Raw genomic sequence first — 20276 nt, 5'->3', positions numbered from 1 at the left:
ATTAGTAGGCATTGACTGAGAACAGACATGATGATATTATCCCTTCAGGGAAAAAAATCATCAAATAGTCACTAAAAACCCATCAAACGGAGAACGGATATTGACATAAGAATGCATAAAACAACAACTGCATAATTATATTTCCTCAAGCCTCTGGGCTCACTTTAAGTCGGGGATCGCTTTGTGCATTTCTCTGTAGATAATTGCATTATGTTGCTATAATCATAAGTGGGATATGAAAGACAAGCAAGCAACAGATTACATGATGGAGTGTTCTTGCTAGTGACTGGTAAGTAGAGCCACTGGCTGTAACCATGACAATAACAATAGCCTACGCAAACTTACACAAATAGATCCTCCTCTGTTTGGAAGATACAGATTGCCCTGCAGGAGCAACAATTCACTGAGGCCATCCAGCCAAGTCTTCTCTGGATGATGTTGTCTGCATTGTACCTGTTGCGCAATGAGGAAAAAGGTCCAAATAATTAGTGTCTAGGTTACTAGGTTGTACTTAACGTTGTTTGCAATTACTTTAAATCATCCCAAATTGGGAAAGCTCTAGTCTGGATGACACGGTATCATTGTTGATGTTGTAATTGGTAACCCAGCTACAAAAAGGAAAAGAAAAATTACCACGGCAGCAAATGCAACCACAAAAACAACATTAAATTAAATTACACTGAACTGACTTCTTTGGCTGATTAGATCTGTATTCGTGTCAAAGCAGATACACATCAGAGCGCAGATCCCAAAAAAACAAAAACATGAAAAATGATTAGTTATAGGAAGTTGGAAGTTATTCTGCTTTGACACGAGCAATAAATATGAACAATAAAATGAGGGAACTGTCAATAAAGTGTAGATTGTACAGCGCTGAGAAAAGGTGTGAGTGGACATTGGTTGTGTAGGTGCATTAACCTCGTGTCAGTATTGTACAGTTTTGTATTTGTGTGAGTTTATAATGTGGCCAAGTCTTCTGAAGCCTAACATGATGCTTTATTCAAAGATTAAAATTAAAGGTCAGAAGTCAACCTTACACATTTATTTTAGTGCAGCAGAGTGGACCAGAGCCCTTACAATCACTCTTGCTTCAAACGCTGCAAGATCGACATCTAGTGGTGAGTTGTGAACAGTACACAGGGACAACTGCAACCGCCACTTCATTCAAATCTAATCCTAATTTGAATATAAAACAACATAAAATGTCTCAATTTGCAATTCCCTCCTTGCATCACGGGCCCTGAGGAGAGAGGTGCTATATGTGTCTCACTGTGGCATTTTTAGAACAATAATAATTTTTATGGAAAAATCCTTTATAGGTAGTTAGAGTAGAAACTAGATATATTAAGATGACAAATGATAGATTTCTGTGCTAAAAGTGCGATCTTATTGCTTTGTCTTAATTTGCAACAGCTCAGTGTGATAAAGAGCTTTAATTTGCCCGTACCGTGAAGTGGCTGGTGAACACTTTGTAATACAAGTTATATATTTGATAAACAGGAGCTCCCGATACTAATGTTCGTTTGTTGCTCTTGTATCTATACTAATATACACATGATAAAGCTTGGATGAAATGATGATTTTCCACTCTCTCAGATAATGTCAGTGGTTTCAGGAGCAGATGGGTCTGGACCAGACGCAACAGATGACAGACGGTGGTCTCTGGAACCATCCTCTCGCATATGACAGCCTGCCTTTCTGGTCTGATCTGGTCAGTCCTCCGCCATGCACAAGTACAGGTTACCACGTATATTCCTGTCCATGAGAGTATTCATTCAGGATTTATCAGGTGCAACTTAATTTACAAGTTATAATCGCAACTGTTTGCTTACTGCCAAGAATCCACATCACACACAGGACTACTATTATAGGGGAAGAGAAGTAAGATTATTAACAAGAGGAATATTGCATTTTAAGGCATGCAATTTAAGTATGTTTTTTATATCAGGCTATAGTACAAAAATTATGTACCACAACTATATAAACCGTTGTGTGCACTTGTTCCAAATATTCTGATATGGGGTCAACATTTTTACTCGATTAAACTGTGCAATTAAACAATGCAAAACCCCTATTGTATGTTAACAAAAATAAACCAGTTAAAAAGTATGTATTTTTAAAGTTATTAATCTGTTTCTGTTGTGTGTTTTGTGCAGACTGCATCCAATTGGCTAGGTTTATAACTGGCCTACAGCAGCACCACCTCACATACACTCACACACACTAGGAGGTTGAACCGCCGGAAACAACCTACCCTGCCTCCACACCGCGTGAAACCCTTTCCGATTGACTCGTCCTCTGGACCAATCGCACGCACACTTCCGCGTTTGCCGGAGCCAATCACACGCTCGGGATTCGTACACATAATTTACGGCGCAATCGCGGTAGGTTGAGCCGTCAGAGGTCCATAGAAATTTGACAGCTTCACAGGTGAGAGCACCGTTCAGAGGCTGTTTCACTTTAGATTTCAGTTTTTTCCCCCGGAACTCTATTCACTGTGAGCCTGGGGTTGCCACAGTCAAAAAGCAACCATTCGAAGTCTAATCATTCCGGCAGCATGAGCAAAAAGAAAAAGGACTGGAAGACTGAGAAAGGTAAGGCTTGTTTTGGGGGAGGTGGTTGTGGGTAGAGATGAGGCTATCATCATCTCCATGGCAGACAGCGTGAATACTAACCATGCCAGGAGATTGACAGACACTCTTCCTGTCCTCTCCGTATCGCTGTGGTACTACTTACCGTTTATACCGTAATGCCACACGGTGACTGTACAGATGTTGTAATGGTGTTGGCGCCTCTGTTTGGCTGCCGTAATGTGTGTTTGACATTCGCAACAACACTATTCCCAGCTATGTGCATGTCGCTTGCTTATTAGCTTACATTTGAGCCGCTCGCCGCTATTTCCCCCTCGTCCTTATTTACCTGTCGGAGTGCACCTAACTAACATATCCTGTCGTCCACCTGTATGCTGCGCCAGCAGTAGCTCACTGAGAGAGTACAAACAGCTTTCTCTGCAACTAAATGTTCATGTAGCCAAACAGCAGCAGCAGCAGCAGTAGCAGTCAGCCAAAAGAAGGGAACAGAGCCTCTAATATAATCATTTGCAGTTTTAAAGGCAGGAAGTGTTTACCTGCTGTTTTATACACGGTTAAACTTGTCTGAGTGCTTTTGGTTTGTACAGGATATACCTGTTATCTAAGGAATACAGGTGTGGTATGGTTTTTATACGCTTTTTCTTCACTCCATAGCAGGTACAGCACATGTTGATAATCAAACTAATTAGCTAATTAGCCTAAAATCCCGTTCTACCACACTGGCCATTTACACCGGTCAGCAATAACATTAAAACCGCTGCCTGGAGAAGTGAATATCATTGGCCATCTTGTGACAATGCAATGTTCCGCTGGGAAATGTTTGGACCTGGCATTTATGTGGATGCTACTTGGACTTGTACCATCCACGCACCCCCACCCCGTAGCAAAGACACTCCTTGATGGGAGCAGCCATCCCCAGCAGGGTGCAGCCTTACACAGGCACACACAGTTTAGGATAGGAACGACTCAGAAAACATGAAAAATAACACAAGGTGTTGACCTGGCCTCCAAATTCACTAGATCCCAAACTGATCAACTATCCGTGGGATGATCTACAGAGGTCCCTCCCCTCAACCCATAGGACCCGAAGCACCTCCACTAACAACATTCTGTTGCCAGACACCACAGGACACCCTCAGAAGGCCCATGTCCATTCTCTGATGAGTCACAACTGTTTTGGAGGCACAAGGGAGACCTACACAATATTAGACAGGTGGTCATAATGTTATGCCTGATTGGTGTATGTCACTGAGTGAAACTAGTGAACACTAAATGGAATATAGTCATTAAGGATATTACTTTCACCTGTGATCTACCTGCTAATGACATGGCTGTTGTCTGGTGAATACAGTACTTTATATCACACTGGTTTCAGACACATTTAGGCTCATGTATGTCCTCATGAAACCTGTTGACTAATTTTGTAGAGAAGTGCACATAAAAAATGTTCAATGTTAAAAAGTTCTCTTAGCAAATGTAATAATTTATCAGAGCCAGCCATCTCTGGTTCGAGCGGGTAATAGCACAGAATGAACGTCAACGTTTAATCACATTTGATATACTGTATATCCCTCCAGCTCAAACTGCTTTAGGAGATCAAGGTATGTCAAAACGTGAAAGAAATTCAGAAATTTGAGGATTTATTATTATTTATTTTTTTTAAATAGTGGTTTGACCCAGGGCTAGTCTGTAGGCTGGGCTAAATTATAACATGAAATAACACCAAAACTAAAATTAATGTAAGTCGTGTTGACACCTTGGGTTTCTTTGGAAAAATGTGGCTTGTTTATAAAGTACTTGCATAGCATGCAGGCTATTATGAAGTTGGGGGACTTTGTGAAACAAAATTTCCCATGAGAAAACACAAAACAGGGTTATTAATACTTAAAAAGACAACACAAACCGAGATGTTATGTGACCGGCAGTCGCATCCCCTACCTTTCTGTTATCAGTACAACTTGGCATGTGTGCAGAACATTTCCACTTAAGGCTCATCAAGTGCAGGCAATTCGTAAGGGTCCTCTTGATGGCTTCATGCAATATAGAAATCACGTCAGTCATGTTCTTCTCACGGCAACTAAAGCTAGAATCTCCATCTAAGGAGTAAAAGTCGGGCAGAGTGACGAAGCGCTTTGGTGTAGTCCAGAGAGCTTTGCTGTGTTCAGCCTCAGAACTGCCTTTTTTTATGCATCCATGTGGAATAATAGCAGCTCTGGGAATAACAGAAGTGTGCAAGAGGGAGCGAATATACATAAGGGATACAACAGATATCCCACACTGCAGTAATAGCTTTTAATGTAAGCTTGAACTAATGTGGGAAGATGATCTAAAGGAAGTTTGTATTGTATTTCTTACTAAAATATAGTCGGCCTTACTGCTTTCATTTGTCTAAGAGGAAAGGCTCATAATTTGTAGTCCCCTTTCATAAATGGCATAAAGATTCTTATACTGTGTTATTGCTCTTGTGTTATATCACATCCAGCTTATGTAAACTCTTTTACAGAGGGGAGGGTTTTGTCTTTAAGTCCATGCTGCTGTGCGTGTACAAAGGTCTTTATCTGGCAATGATTTCACAGTGAAGCACAGAATTAGGATGGAGCTTCTTTTGCAGAGTGCTGTCCGAAGGAACAGGAGTTGAAGAAAGAGTAACACAACAATATATAGCATGTGTTGGAATAAGTTTTAAAACCAAACTTATTCATTACAGAAAGGACTGGTAGGTTGTTGAGTTCATCTTCTGCCCATGTGGCCGCTTGCAACAAGTACTTGTATTATTTTGCGTCTCTGTGTCTTATGGCTGAGAACCGCTGAGTGAAAAGGGGCAGACTGATATTCAATCATAGGACTTAACACTCAGAGTTCCTACCAGCTCAAGGGGCTTTCAGATCTTTCATTGCTAATCTTACACTTTGACCCTGTCGGCCAAAAGAGGATTTTATTGCATGAAGCAGGATCTCATTATTCAGACTCACATTATTAGGGACCACATTTTCATAAAGTAAAATTAGAAAGCTTGAAGCAGGAGCCATGAGGAGCAGGGCACGACTGATGATGATGATGATGATGATGGCGGTACCAGCTAAGTGGTAGAGGAGGAGTAATACACCACACCTCATCAGGATAAGAACTGCAACTCTTACTGAATTGAGTGGTGGTCAGTTTGACTTGACCTTAAGAGAAGAAAAGAAATTGATTATTCAGTTAATGAAGCATTTACTGCTTTAACCGGAAATGAATATTACAGTTATTATTACCCGTCTGTGCTAGTAGCATATTTAATTATCTCTTTCTCACATCGGTTATTCTTCAATAGAACCGGCCTTGTTTATTCTAAAATCTATGGTTCCTTTCCTCTGCAGAGAGACTTCTCCGTCTAGACCGAGAGGACAGACGCAAGGAGTATCGTCGTCAAGATTTCGTACCTCTGGACAAGATTCCAACCTGGAGAGAGGAAAACGGATGTAAGAGAGATTTATTGCTTATTGTTTGAGAGGAAGAATGTGTTTCACCTCGGATACTGGTGGAAAATGTACATATTATGGTAGTTCTTACCAGAGCCAGCCAGAAGGAAGAAGTGTTATGTGCCAGAAAAGCTGAATCAGCTAAAAGTTGATTTCAGATATGTCTTAAGAGTTTATTCCCACAGTTGCACCGGAAATAAAGTGACCACAGAAGAAGGGAGGTAGAGACTGATAGGGGACTGTTAAACACCATCTTCAAATGTTAAGTGTAACATGTAGACTGTGTAATATCTCAGCTTTTTAGAGCAACACTCATTGAACTTAAAATGAATAGCTTTTATTTTCAGATTTTCAGACATCTCCAGAAATTACTAATTGTTTTGTCTCCCTTGACTTGAATGAATGAGGTAAATGAATTAATGTTAGTAGATCATATATTAGTGAAAGTTAAAACACTTGACATTTTGGAAAAGATGAAAACCTGTTGCTTGTCATTAATGTATGTATTAAATTAAGTGATGGATAATAATGCAAACAGCGTTAACTGTGACAAAAGTTAATCTTTAATTTATGTCCAACCCCTTTATTCTTAAAAGTCACTGGAATGGGATTAATATGTTGTCTTTATCTAATTTTCAAGTAGTTGTTTATGTGAAATGAAGACTAAAGTTAATTATCTCAGTTTGAAAAGTTATAATAAACTTCACAAAGCAGGCCACATCAGTCACTGTACGTGGCAATAGACATTTAGGTTCAAAGAACTACCAAAGTGATTCAGTAAACAAGACAAAGCTCAACTGAGCATTTAAAGTTCAAACATCAAGCTAACTAAACTAATAAGTCTAAACCATCCAAACTAGGACAGTTGAAATTAAATATTGCATGCTTATTTACCGGCTGTATGTTGAAGCTAAAGCAAGTTATATTTTACAGTGTATATCAAAATATGTTGTTGGACAAAAAATTATGCACAGGATTTTTAGTGTCAAAATAGATAGGTCTGTGTTTTGCATTCTAAATATGCTAATTGTTGTTCTGCAGACAATATTTGTGTACGTATTCCTCATAGACATAAATATGGACGAAAGTGCAGCCAATTTAAATAGAGCTCCCCCTGGTGACTGGCTGCAGTATAGGTCATAAGCTCCACCCCCTTTTTCAGTTATGGTTTCTGTAATTTTAAGTAGTTAATATAATGCTCATGCATATTCAAGTTTCATTTTAGTTAGTTATTTCACTAACTTGCTATAGAAACAGGATGTGACGTAATGGCGACCACTAGTTGCCATGCCAACTGCTCTGTAGAGCGGTCCCGTAGGACCGTGACAGTTGTAAAAAAAAAAAAAAAAAGATTCAAGAACAAGTACAGTGTATAATCCAAAATTTCCTTGTAACAGGTGGAGGTAGAGCAGAGCGTAGTATTAATTAAACGAAAACATGAATGAGTCTGGAGGAAGTGTGGGCAGGGGCATTGATATTGCGGCTCCTCTCTGCGCAGACTCTGCCTCCAAACTCACAAGATAGTGCTACCCGTGTCAGTTAGTGTCAGTTTGGCCAATGCAAGAGACAAACCAAACCAAGATAAATAAACCAATTTTTTTTTTCGTCCTCCTAGCCACTATTTCTTTCTAATTTATTAGAGAACATTTTATAGCCCTTGTACATCCAAAGCTGAAATAAAGGCCGGTGTTGTTTATAGGTGAGCATGTCACAATAAAGCGTACTGCAGTTAGAAAAACCAAAAAAGAAAATACAAGACGTGACATACTAGAAAAGTGCCCATTGGTAATTGCAATGTGGATGCAGTGGTTACATGGTGTGCACTTCAACTATTAGGTCACGGTGGCTTTTCAAGTAACTCTCTGTTCTGTTACTCGTCAGCCCATAGTAGCAGGGGTTTAAAATAGTCAGCCATGAACAAACTGAGACAAGGTTACAGTAAGCTGTGGAAGGGTATTTCATAATATTCTCTTATTGATTTGTGGCATCATGGCTCAATGGTATAATAGTGTTGCAGACTTGTTTGAAATTTCCAAAATACTTTTCAGCTGGGAAAAGTAATTTGGGAGTTTTTTTTAACGTATTCATGCTTTTTAAATAACGTGTTTCAATAAAACTTAGACTTAGATAGACTTTGTTGTACCACAAGGGAAATTGTTTGGTCACAGTAGCTCAGTTGCGCATAAAAAAAAAAAACACTCTTGAAAGACAAAATAGGTGTAAGATAGTAAATTAAATTAATAATAAAATACAATAGTATAAACAAAAATATACATTGCATATGTACAAATCTACAAGTGTCAAGACGGGTTGCAGGTATTGGAGGTTAGGACCCAAATGCAGGACTCAGAGGGCTGAGGCAGGAGTTGGCGAGTAGGTTTTTAATTAACAAAAAAAAAAGACAAAACTGACAAAAACTAAAAGTGCTGCTGACGTGGCAGGAAATCCAAGAAAAATCAAAACACTATGAAAACTAGACCTTGACATGAAGATCTATGACATGGACAGACATGAACTAGGCAAATAAAGAGTATGACATGACAAGGAACAAAGGGGAAGGCAGGGCTATATATACACACGAGGAACAGAGGGGTGACGAGACACAGGTGAACCAAATCAAGAACTAACACAAGGAGAAAGCAATGACCTAATCAAAAGGAAAGAACACATGGAGTGACACATAAACAGGAAATCAAGAACTTAACAAAATAAAACAGGAAACAGAACAGAAAAACTAAACACTAAACCATGACAGTAAAAAAACGAGAACTTACCGAGAAAATACAATAAACAGAAACCCAAGAAACTAATCAAACCATGACAGAAAACATGACAACAAGAGACAGAAGTGAATATATACTATATACATGTTCTCTAATATAAGAAAGATAATGTTAACATTACTAATGAGAAAAATAACTAAAAGACTAATGCTATGTTGCAACCATTTCATTATGTTTCCTAATGCTGCATGTAATGTATGCAGAGCAAGAAGCTCATGAGCACAGTTTCTGCTCAGTGATGGGAGGCAGAAGGGCAACTTGAAGAGAAGTGGGCGATGTTCACACACATTAGTTATGGTATTTTTATTTATTAATTTAAACAAGGTATTAAATCGTGGCAGTTTGGAAGATTCTTAGCTGATGTGTTTTCTTTAAAGGGGAGTATGAAAGACCTTCATACTCCATTAGAGTCGTACAAGCACACTTTACAACATTGTCGTGGCTAAACTCGTCAAGCTTGTATTTACTAGTTCATAAAAATGTTACCACACTCTTCATTGCACAATTAATTGTGTCCTTCTGTGACTTTAGTAACTGACAAAAGGACTTATATACAGTATACACAGGACTAAATAATAGTTAAAAGTCAGAGTTTATAAGGTAAAAACAGTAAAAACCTCTCTATCATCATCCTCATCATCATATTCAGCATCGTCTTTGTCACATTTAACTACAAATTTAGTCTTTTCAAGTAAATCATATTCAAACAATGAAGTTGTTTGTTGAATTAATGCAACAAGTTCCGTATTTTTTTGTTTCAGCCAATGACGAGGAAGAAGGGAAGGCGCTGACAGGTGGAGGAGGGCTGAGTGATAAAGTGTCTCTCTACAAAGGAGATATCACCCTCTTGGAGTTGGACGCCATAGTCAATGCCGGTAGGCACTGGGACCTTTGGGGAACGTTAAGGGGTGTCTGATGCTTGTTAACGGCGCTGCTGTTAAACTGTCCTTGGCTGCCCTCTCCTGTTGAGATTCAGGAACTGCTGCGTCTCGGGGCATTGCACTAGTGATGGGTATGATTTTAGACAAATGTTAAACTAGACTTCTGCTTTAAACAAGGTGAAATATAATAAGATTTAGATTGGAATTCCACCTTTCCCTCACTCAAGGTCCGTCACCCAATCACATTTGGTCTGGTTCATCCTGTTTGTCATTGAAGTGTGTGCTTCAGTGATTACCTAACGCTGCTGTTGGGAAAACTTCATAAAGACCTGTAATAGTGAGTAAAGCGAGGAAGAAGAAGTAGAGAAAGATAGCAGAAATGCTTTTTTCAGGGTTGCACCATGGTTACGTAATTTTCTGCAGTCTGCTCGCAACCTACACACATACCGACTCTTCGACAAAGTGCTAAAGGATTACTTTACCTGTTGAGGACCATTTCTCAGCTATAGAGTTGATATAGAGTATATATTATTACACTCTACACCGCAGCTGTTCTGTTTCAGAGTCTTTCCCTTCTTATGCAGTATTTGCAAAGACATACACAAATGCATTTACAGTCTACTAAGCAATGTGCACCTCGTGTGAAATTAATGCTCTATAATTTATGCAAGATTAATAGATGTGAAAGCCAGACTGCTCTCTCTGCTGGATAAGGCTAATGAATTTAATGTTTTATGTAAATACAGTACCCATTCTGAGCATGGGCTGACATGGCATTCATGAATCATCAGCATCATGTAAATGACAATGATGGTACAGTCACCTGACACACACCTAAATGTCATGGCATTTGTCTTGTTTTTATCGAACATTTTGACCTTTATAAATGTAGAACTTAGCGGTGGTTACACAAGTTGTGGTTTTTGTCGTAGTTTGTGATAAATGCAAATGTCTGAATTGTATTGTTGTATACTATTTAAATGTAAATAACCTGTATTAACACTGATCAGGCAAAACATTATGACCACTGACAGGAGAAGTAAATAACACTGACCATTTTGTGACAATACAATGTCCTGCTGGGAAATGTTTGGACCTGGCATTCATGTGGATGTCACTTGGACATGTACCACCCACCTAGACCAGACCAGGAACCCCCACTTCACAGCATCCTGCTGGACACAGGCACACACACACACACACAAAACAGTTTAGGAACAACTAAAAAAAAAAACATGAAGAACAGCACAAGGTGTTGACCTGGCCTCCAAATTCACTAGATCCCACACTGATCAAGTATCTGTGGGATGATCCATAGAGACCCCTCCCCTCAACCCATAGGACCCAAATTGCCCCACTAACAACAATCTGTTGCCAGACACACGTGCACAGGGCACTCTCAGAAGGCCCATGTCCATTCTCTGATATCAGTGTCAGAGCTGTTTTGGAGGCACAAGGGAGACCTACACAATTTAAGGAAGGTGGTCATAATGTTATGCCTGATTTGTGTTTTTAGGGTTGGGTTTTTTGTAGGAGGCACTGTATGTATTCTTGATATACTGCAAGCATACAGACCTGTATAAATTGCTCTGACTACAGAGTTATTTAAAATCTGTGTCCTCTACGTACCTCACAGATTTACTTTTAAAGTAGTGAACTCTTATACCGTTGCAGCACAGGCAGGCAGTTACTCCGTCAGTTAATGCTTCCAGACGTCCAGCCTCTGATTGAGCTACCCGTCGGCCAGGAGGCAATTCGTTCTGTTTAGCAGGCTGTCAGAGGGTCTGAAAGGTTGAAGGAATTGCTGAACCCCCTTTTTTTTTGTTAATAATTTTTAGAAGGTCTCAGTGCTGCACTAGCCACACCACCAGGCCAGCTGTCTTTGTGCAGGTGGGATAAGAACGTATAATGGTGAACTTGAGCATGTTGTGAATATAATCTTGATTATGAATGAAATAATCAATGCTTTTATCATTGGTAATTCTCATTCTTAAGTATATTATGCTATATAAATATGCTAGTGCCCATATCTTAGTTAGTAACACAGTCCTAAGCACATGTTGCAGATGTTGGGCAGTACTGATAGGATCTTTGGACAGCTTGTTCAGCTTCTTGCCTTTCATCTGTTCATTGCTTCCAATCTCTTTCCTGCGGCACTTCCATTTTATCCTGCTGTTTTTCCATTTAGGCTTGGCACCGGTAGACTGCTGCATATGAATTGTGGGACTTTTTGAGCACTGTGAAAGTATTAGTCCAAAGCTTGATAAGCTGTCAGAATGTGGTTTTTCTTTTTCTTTTTTCTCACATTAGTCAGGCATGGAGTGCTGAGGTATTAATTGTGTAAATTGTAGGCAGATGAAGTTTGGTGGAAAGGAATATATTTTCCATTCTTTACTTACGTTTTTTTTTTTTTTTTGCGTGTGTGTTAAACTCAAATGTGAACTGAATTATGACTGCACAAATTGGTTGATAGTACAATTCTGGCCCTCACAAACAGCTGGCAGGTCTAGGTCAGTTTGATCCTGTGTGTCAGATTGAATATAAATATTTTATTTATTGCGTAATATGACACAGCTCATTATTTATTATGACCCAGCTTAACTGTTACTACCATTAGGTTCTCTAATGACAGTAGCCCAGTGAAATGAGCAGTGAGAAATAGACTGTTGTTACGAGCTCTTTTCAAAATCACACATCACATTTTGGATTCATTTTACAAACCAAAGACAGACTTAAAAAAAAAAAAAAAGTGTAACAAAGCTTCGGCGTGACAGCAGCAGTACGTGTGCCGTAAAGGAGAAATTGTCCAGCTTGCCACTCCTGTTATGGTTTCTGCCTATGGCTTTAAGAGGGTATCAAGTTACTTTATATCCTCCGTTAAAATTTAATTACCGGCCTCATTGAGTTTTTAATTCTTCTTTAATTCTGTTTGGCTGGAGGTTGCACAGGAGGTGATCAAACTGTCACCTGGGTGAGAGCTCAGACAGAGCAGGACAGCAGGGGCTGTGGGGAGAGTCGGCGGAGTGCAAGAGGCCGTATCATGTGAATGTGGCTCGGGCTACAGGTCCCACCTCAGCCTACTTTAGGGAATGAGCCTGTATTGGTTTGCTTCCGTGCTGCATAAATGTTAATAAACTCATACGATTGTGGTGAAGTGTAGGAAAATGATTGGAAGGTATACTGACATAGCCAAAATTAATAATGCCCCCTTCCACTTAAAATGTGGAAATTGAAACTGACAGAAATCAAAGCTGACTGAAGTAATTGGCGTTCACTTTTCTCTATTCCATACCTGGCAGAACACTTGGTATGTGTAATTCTAAATAATACTACAAATGAAAATGGAAGTTAAATATCAGGCTCCTGAACCTTATATTTTGTGGCACGCCCATTTGAGACATGCTTGGATGTGTGCGTTGTGTCATTACCCTGTTGGAGGATCCATGACCTATGACTGCCAGGGCTCCTTGATGATATTTGCTCAGATTCAAGACACTCTGCGGCAGATGAAGCAAAGCAGACCCATAACTTATCTGAGCATCCTCCACGTTCTACTATGGGGAGGGTGCTTTGTTCTTCAAAACCTTTCTTTCTTTGTCTGTGAACATTGAGCAATTTTGTTTTATCCGCCAGAAGGACACATTTTCCAAGAGGCACGGTTACTTGTCAACATGCATTTTAGCAAAATCTAGTCTCTCTTTTTCATGTTTTCCTTTTTAAAATAAATCTTATAACTACTATGAACTATGGACCTTAAACGTCTTCTTGAAGATCGTCTTATAGCTTTTACCATGATGGCACCTGGCAATGATTTTCTTCCTAACCGACTCGGATACCTTTCTTCTTTTCTTTGTCTCGTTCCCGTTCAAGTCCTTTTGTTACTGTTCCCCATTTTAAAGAAGCTAGCTGACTATAAGAATGAAGACTTCTGTAGTGATAGGTGAAGACAGTAGTCTGCTGGAAAAATCACTTCTGAGAGGGTTTTAATCAAAATGTCTGTTATCGGCAATATTTGTAGAATAAGCAGTAATTCATCTCCTTCATATCTTATATATTTGATTCAGTGTCAAAATGAGAAGCATGCAGGTTACAAGATAAAATAACTTTTAGGTTAAAAACTCTTTTTAGGGAGAATAGAGAGTTGTTTCAATGAGGGTTTAAGGGTACCAAGACTTTTGGCCTTGTATGCATGACACCTTGAATCTGGATTTATTTTTTTACTCGGCACACTGACTAAAGCATCTTAGGAGTGCAGACTATTTTGTGCTGCGTATTGATTCCCTAAGTATAGAAGTGTTCCTGCCCAGATTTTGAGCATGAGGCATTTTTCTTTTTTTTTTTCTACAGTCTCTGTGGAATGAAAGCAATGATGCCGCCTGATACTCTAATTTTAACAAATGCCTCGCAATTTATCTGATTGCTAATTCATCAGTTCTAGTAGACCTTGTCTTTGGCTTATATCTTTGGATTGGTATGGGACATTGATGGATGGAAAGAGGAGACTATCGCAGTTAATCAAGGAACGTTTCATAGAAAATTACAGGGTTCACTTAAAGTTGAAAGTGGGACTTGAATTTAATGCATATCATTAGTGTTGCTTTTACACGGCAAACACAAGCTAGTGTCTTGGATTTTTTGCTCCCTGTCTTTGTGCATGGAGTTCATGCGAGTGTCGCCATCGCTCTCAGATCAGAGGTAGGTTGCGAAGATAGCTGCGAGAAGTGGAGGGAACTACTCGTGTCATGATGACTGTGGTAATTATGCACTGGGTTTAACTCCTAATCCATTACCTGCTGTAAACCTTTCCCATCATTCTACATTAGATCATTCTTCACGGGAGCCAATTTAGTGTGCATGGGGAATCTGGTTATGAATGCTATAAAGAACCTGAAGTGGCTGAGATGAGTTCAAGGAACTGAATTGGTATTCAGTCATATAGAGGCAGTCGTACTGCAGTCACTACAGGTTTGATGAGAGCAGCGACCCTTGGAGGGCAGAATGCCATAATCCAGTGGAGATTGACTTTTATAGGTTTTTTGATATGCAGTCGATTCAAACGGTGTTTGCATGCAGGGTTCCTTGGCATGACGGCAGCATTGTTTACCTTCATGGTCGTTCATGCATAATGCATGGCACAGAATCCTGCATGTCCTGGTCTGGTCAATACTGAATGGAATACAACATTATTTGGTGGTGGGAGCGAGAAGGGTACATGTGGAGATGCATGCAGCTTTTTATGTGTGTGTTAAGTTGTTTCTGTGATGGTGTTATATGGTAAAGACGTTCAAGAAATTCAAATTGTCCATCATGGAAAGTACACATCTCTGAGAGTTTGTCATGTGAGTTGAAAGTACATGGTGGTGTTATTGTGGTAGCACAGAAACAGTGGAGAATAATGATGTATAATGTCCAGTAGAGTAGATAGTACTGCCTTATTTATTATAGAATGACTCTCTGAGTGCTTTGGTAATATTTTAGCCTACAAAGCAATAGGCTCTCCAGAAAGAAAAGTAGATGTGACATTTTTATTCTCTTGTTGAACTCTTGTTCTATAGACAGACTCTAAAATGACAGACTCTTCATTGTTGCTCATCTTAACTTTAGGGTACTTTTAAAAGCTTGGTTGTAATGTATGTCAACACAGTCTCCCTTTCTAACTTGTGAAATTGATTTGCTGTCTAATCCTTATTTTATTGCTTCTGTCTATAATGTTGCTCGGACCCTGTATTGCTGCTGTGGAAAGGGGGGATTTTTTTTTTTTAGTCTTTCAGTCGAATAGGTTGCCTCAAAAAATAAGCCCATGCTCACTAAAATCTGGCTGTGGCATGACATACCAAACAATGGTGTCAAATTTACAATTCACTTTTTACTTTTCCATTTCCCTCAGTGAGTGATAAAGCCCATGGCATCTGGTTTTGCTTCCTGCTGTTTAAGGATCTTGTCAACGTAGACTCTTCATTAGATTTTCTGTCAGGCCATGGATGTGCTGCACAACACGCTCAGCCCCTGGAGAGTCTGGCTTGATGGGCCTATCCGTCTCTCTGCAGATTCACACCCTGTGCTATAACCTCCCTGAGTGATGCAGCCATGCTCCCAGCAATATGACTGCAATAGAGGGCCTCTCACTCTCGGCTTTGCTTTCTTTGTTCTCTCCTTCACTCTGCTGCCAGTTGCACACACAGTGCACAGAGTTTTCCCATAACTTCAGAAATCTTTATATTGAATTACATTAAGTTCCCTGGCACATACCACAACCATAGATTATGTATAAAACACAGTGGTTTATGGGCTACTGTTTTGAAGCCTTGAGTTTTGAATTTGGCTGTGAGAGAAAGTTGACGCTTTTTTGAATGGGAGAATTTTTGGAGCCAGTCACTGTACATCCCTACCCCAACACTTGCAGGCGGTTTAGGCTTCTGCGTCAATTGACGCTGTAGCTACGGACTATATGGAGACATGGCACAGACCCTAACGCCGTAGCCTGACGTGCACCTCTCCACAAATGTAACTATGCATCGTCGCAAACCGCAAGAGCTGTGATTGGTCTAGTTGCTTTAGTATTTCCGGCATCTTCTCCATCTCCACAATTTTCAAATTGATTGTTTTGGATCAACAAAGATGGAAAACATTGAGGAAAGGTTAACTGAGGAGGTTCGGAGATATTAACATTTGTATGGCTCTTCTTTGGCGAAATTTCCATGAAAGTTTCAGTCGCCATTGTTGAAAGTGAAGCAGGAAGTAGAAACAGGAATTAACCCGACTGGCAAAAAAAGACACGGCGCCGATTAGCATTTGGGTGGCGTTTTTGCAGAGCGAGCCAGACTGACGAGCGCACAAGTATAAATGGCTCCCATCGGCGTAGGCGACCTGCGTAAGTTACGACATCTAGACCCGCAGTACCGTACACAAGCCTTATCCTAACTTTAAACCTTTCATTTGGTATTAAATTCTCCATCCCCCTACATGTGACTGTGTACAGAGGTTGGAAGCCCTCACAAAATGAGTAATATGAGTACAAACACAGACAGAGTACATTGGAAACCATGGCGTAGGACTTGTAACTTCTTGAACAAACTTGTGATTGTTGCACTGTCACACGAAGAATGAAAATCAATCCCCCGGGCTGAGAGAACTCACTGCTCTGATGAACAGTGAAATGACTCCGGTGAGTGGGCTGCATTGGGTCCTGCACTAAAAGGTCCAGTTAATTGTATCACCTCTGAGAGAGGTAAAAGCACAAGGACAGGGGTTTTCCCTGCCGTCACTTTGTAAACGTGAGCTGAGGCGACAAACCAGCTGGTGAGCTTCCTCTTTACTTCTGATTTCAACTTGATTTCTCCTCTGCCGGCATCCATTGAGCAGCTCTGCAGCGTGCCTCAGTGTTTGGTTAACGTCAGTGTTGTTTACCTAAACTCTGCGTGCCAACATAGCCAAATAGAAATCATTTTTCATGAGGTGTTGCTAATGGAAAGTAATCGTGGGGATCTGTGCTGTCAGTGTGTGTCTGTCTGGCACTTAGAAGAATGTCTACAATTGCTTGGACTGCTAATGGTGTATGACCGCGTTGAGTGTTTGGGAGAATGGGCCTACGCTTTCCTCCCAGTCGCACATTTTGAGACCCAGCCTACCTCCTCATTTGCTCTTTAATACTAACACACACACACACACAAAGCGTGTAGGCTGTAACACTAAGTCTGTGTCTTTAGAGACAGTTGCCAGTGCTCATGAAGAGACCCATCATTCAGGTCAGGTCCTCTCTTATCACCCCAGCGGACAAAGAACTGAAGTCATTGTTGTCAAGGTCAGAACGTCGCTGTTTGCATCCCTGTTTTTCTTCCGACCCCCTCGCCTCTGTTCCATCAGCCCCTCCCTGTCCCGGGACAAACATTTCCAAACATCCTGCCTTATGCTGTGCACACGCCAGGGCCCATCCATCAGGCCGGTGAGTAATTGAGGGGGTATTCAGATGGGAACAAGAGGAAACACACTTTCACCACCTTCCTTTTCTTTTTCCTTGTGTCGCTCACAAGTTCAAGATCTTTTGCAAACGGCAATAAACACAGAGGTCATTTATAGTACATTGACTAAAAACGACCATGAAGCCTTAATTTTTATGAATAAAAGGCAAAACCTTACGTATTTTAGCTATTAAAGGCTGACCGTGACTTGAAAATGTATTCTGGAGAAAATATGCCATCTGAGTGGGCACTTACAGATTGTAGTTACAGAATGATTCACATCCTGAACTTACGAATGCTGTATGAAAAGGTTTGCTTTTGTGTTATGGTAAGAAAATATTTTTTAGTAGTATAAAGCCGGATTTAACAGGCGACATTGCAGACTGACCACAAGCAGAATAGTTAATGCTTGAGGAGCTTACATACCTTTTGAGCTGTAGGGGGCACTGTGTCTCCATTTAAAACATCACTGTCATCTCTGAGGGCAGAGTAAGTTTGAGAAGTGGGATGACTGAGCTTGTTCTGCATTTCAGATCTATAAATCCCCCCCCCCCTTTTCTGCTTCCCCATAACAGATGTTTCTTTAGAAAAGCTTGTAGTGACAACTGGAAATTCCAGGGCATCCTATACAGATTTTTCAGCATCTGCTTCTCCGGTAGCTTAGAAATGTCCAATATTGCGCTGTTCTTTAGAAGCAGAAACACAATTTTTTTGGTAGGGAAATGAAATACTTTACACAAACACAGAGGCTGAATTTTGGAGTTCACCGCAAGGTTTCAGCTGTTATATTATAATGCCATTGAAGAATCGAGAGTGGCTGTACACTTGTCTTCGGCTGTGGCAGAGATGTAGAGATATGGTATGGGTGTTGTTGCAGAAAAAGGGGGATTGAGTTCTTTTATCTATAAGAGAGTGCGGGGAGGTGCTGGGCGAGACTAGCTCTTTACTAGTGGAGTGAATCAAGGGTGAAAGGATAAGGTTGGCGAAATCAACCCCTGACTGCTGACTGTTTCTCTGCTCGGTCCCCAGGCAATGTGCTATGCATTGTTGTCAGCAGGCAATGCTCTGGTACTCACAGTACCCCTCTTTGAACATTACTTCATTCTCCCTGCTTCTGTTCTCATAATATTTTCTTCAGTCTTCACTTTGTCTCAGTTAATCTGTACTCATGGAAATGCTGTACACCTTCTCAGAATCAAACAAATGCATCCGTGTATACGGGTGAGCTCAGAAAAGTGTGCACCGTAGCAGGAATACTGATGAGGCAACGCTTTTCTATAATGGCTTTCTATGTATAATGGCCAGGTAATGGCAATAGCCCAGGTAATGAGAGACATAATGTTACAAGTAAGTAAAGGAATATAAAGCACACATTTTGACGACGGATGTAATTTTCTTTCACCACTTACTCCGTTTCATAATTTCACGCTTTAGCTTTAGTTGTGGTTTCTTCAGTAGGGAGGCAGTGGTTCAGATAAATTCATGCTATATGCAGCATATAAGGTGCGGCAGGAATAAAGCAACGCGACGCATCGTGGCTGTGACTAAGTCTCTGTCCAAACTGCACCTAGAACATCAGTACTTTATGGAGATAGGAAATTATGTCCTCTGCAATATTCCTGTTTGCTAAACAGAAAAATGACTCTATTGAAGTAGACGCTCTAAGCAACTGAAATGAAAGACTGCTGTGATGTTTTTTGAGTAGGTTTAAATGAGAATACAATTCCTATAACCCTGGGCTGTTCATTCAATATTTGTGAGCATAAGTGTCTTTGAGGAACCAGAGGCGGCGTTCATAAAAATAGCTCTCAACTGGTCATTTTGAATGCGTTTTAGAATAACTGATGTTTCACTCGGCGCTTTGAAAGTTTTATTGAGTAATTCTCACTGGAATATGGCGCTGTTACATGAACACTTGGAGTACTAAGTACAAAATGTTTCTCTCAAAGAGTTTTTAAAAAGGTTAATCTTTCAGCCAGAACCATCATCCTTCTTATGTCGCTGTTGTTGGCTGTAAAAAATATTCTGATATTCTGAAGTTTTTCATTATTTTCATTAAATCCAAGATTTATCTGTCTTTTAAAAGTAAATGAAATAAAATGTTCAGCTTAATTTAGCATTTTAACAATTCAGATTTCTGTGATCTGTGTTCATTTTTCAGAAATCTTTATTGAAATAGGGGTATTCCTTATTTTAAATCCTGCAGTAGGTATTTTACTTATTGTTCTAATATAACAGGACAATGTCACTAAAAATCATTGAATCACTGGGATTTTTTTCTTCCCTGATGGCACAGGCATATTCCAAGATGACAATGCCAGGATTCATTGGGCTCAGATTGTGAAAGAGTGGTTCAGGGAGCATGAGAGGATCATTTTCACACATGGATTGGCCACCACACAGTCCAGACCTTAACCCCATTGAGAATCTTTGGGTTGTGCTGGAGAAGGCTTTGCGCAGTGGTCGGATTCTCCATCATCAATACAAGATCTTGGTGAAAAATTAACGCAACACTGGATGGGAATAAATCTTATGACATTGCAGAAGCTTATCGAAACAATGCCACAGCGAATGCGTCCTGTAATCAAAGCTAATGGTGGTC

At 40.1% G+C, this 20276-nt stretch overlaps 1 protein-coding gene across 1 annotated transcript in view; it reads left to right on the top strand.

Annotated features, from left to right (window-relative positions):
- Positions 1-2238: 2238 nt before the first annotated feature.
- macrod2 (mono-ADP ribosylhydrolase 2) overlaps positions 2239-20276 on the top strand; it is a gene marked incomplete at its 3' end in the record, with an annotated part of 392791 nt that continues 374753 nt past the window's right edge. The window contains 3 exon segments of the mRNA XM_084561793.1: positions 2239-2594; positions 5951-6052; positions 9597-9710. Coding sequence (XP_084417919.1) covers positions 2558-2594; positions 5951-6052; positions 9597-9710 — 253 coding nt within the window. The 5' untranslated portion in view covers positions 2239-2557.

The sequence above is a fragment of the Chelon labrosus genome (assembly GCF_963514085.1).
Source record: "Chelon labrosus genome assembly, chromosome: 15".
NCBI classification, from domain to species: Eukaryota; Metazoa; Chordata; class Actinopteri; order Mugiliformes; family Mugilidae; genus Chelon; species Chelon labrosus.
The sequence above is the reverse complement of the archived record's forward strand: the minus strand, read 5'-3'. Positions and strand labels throughout refer to the sequence as shown.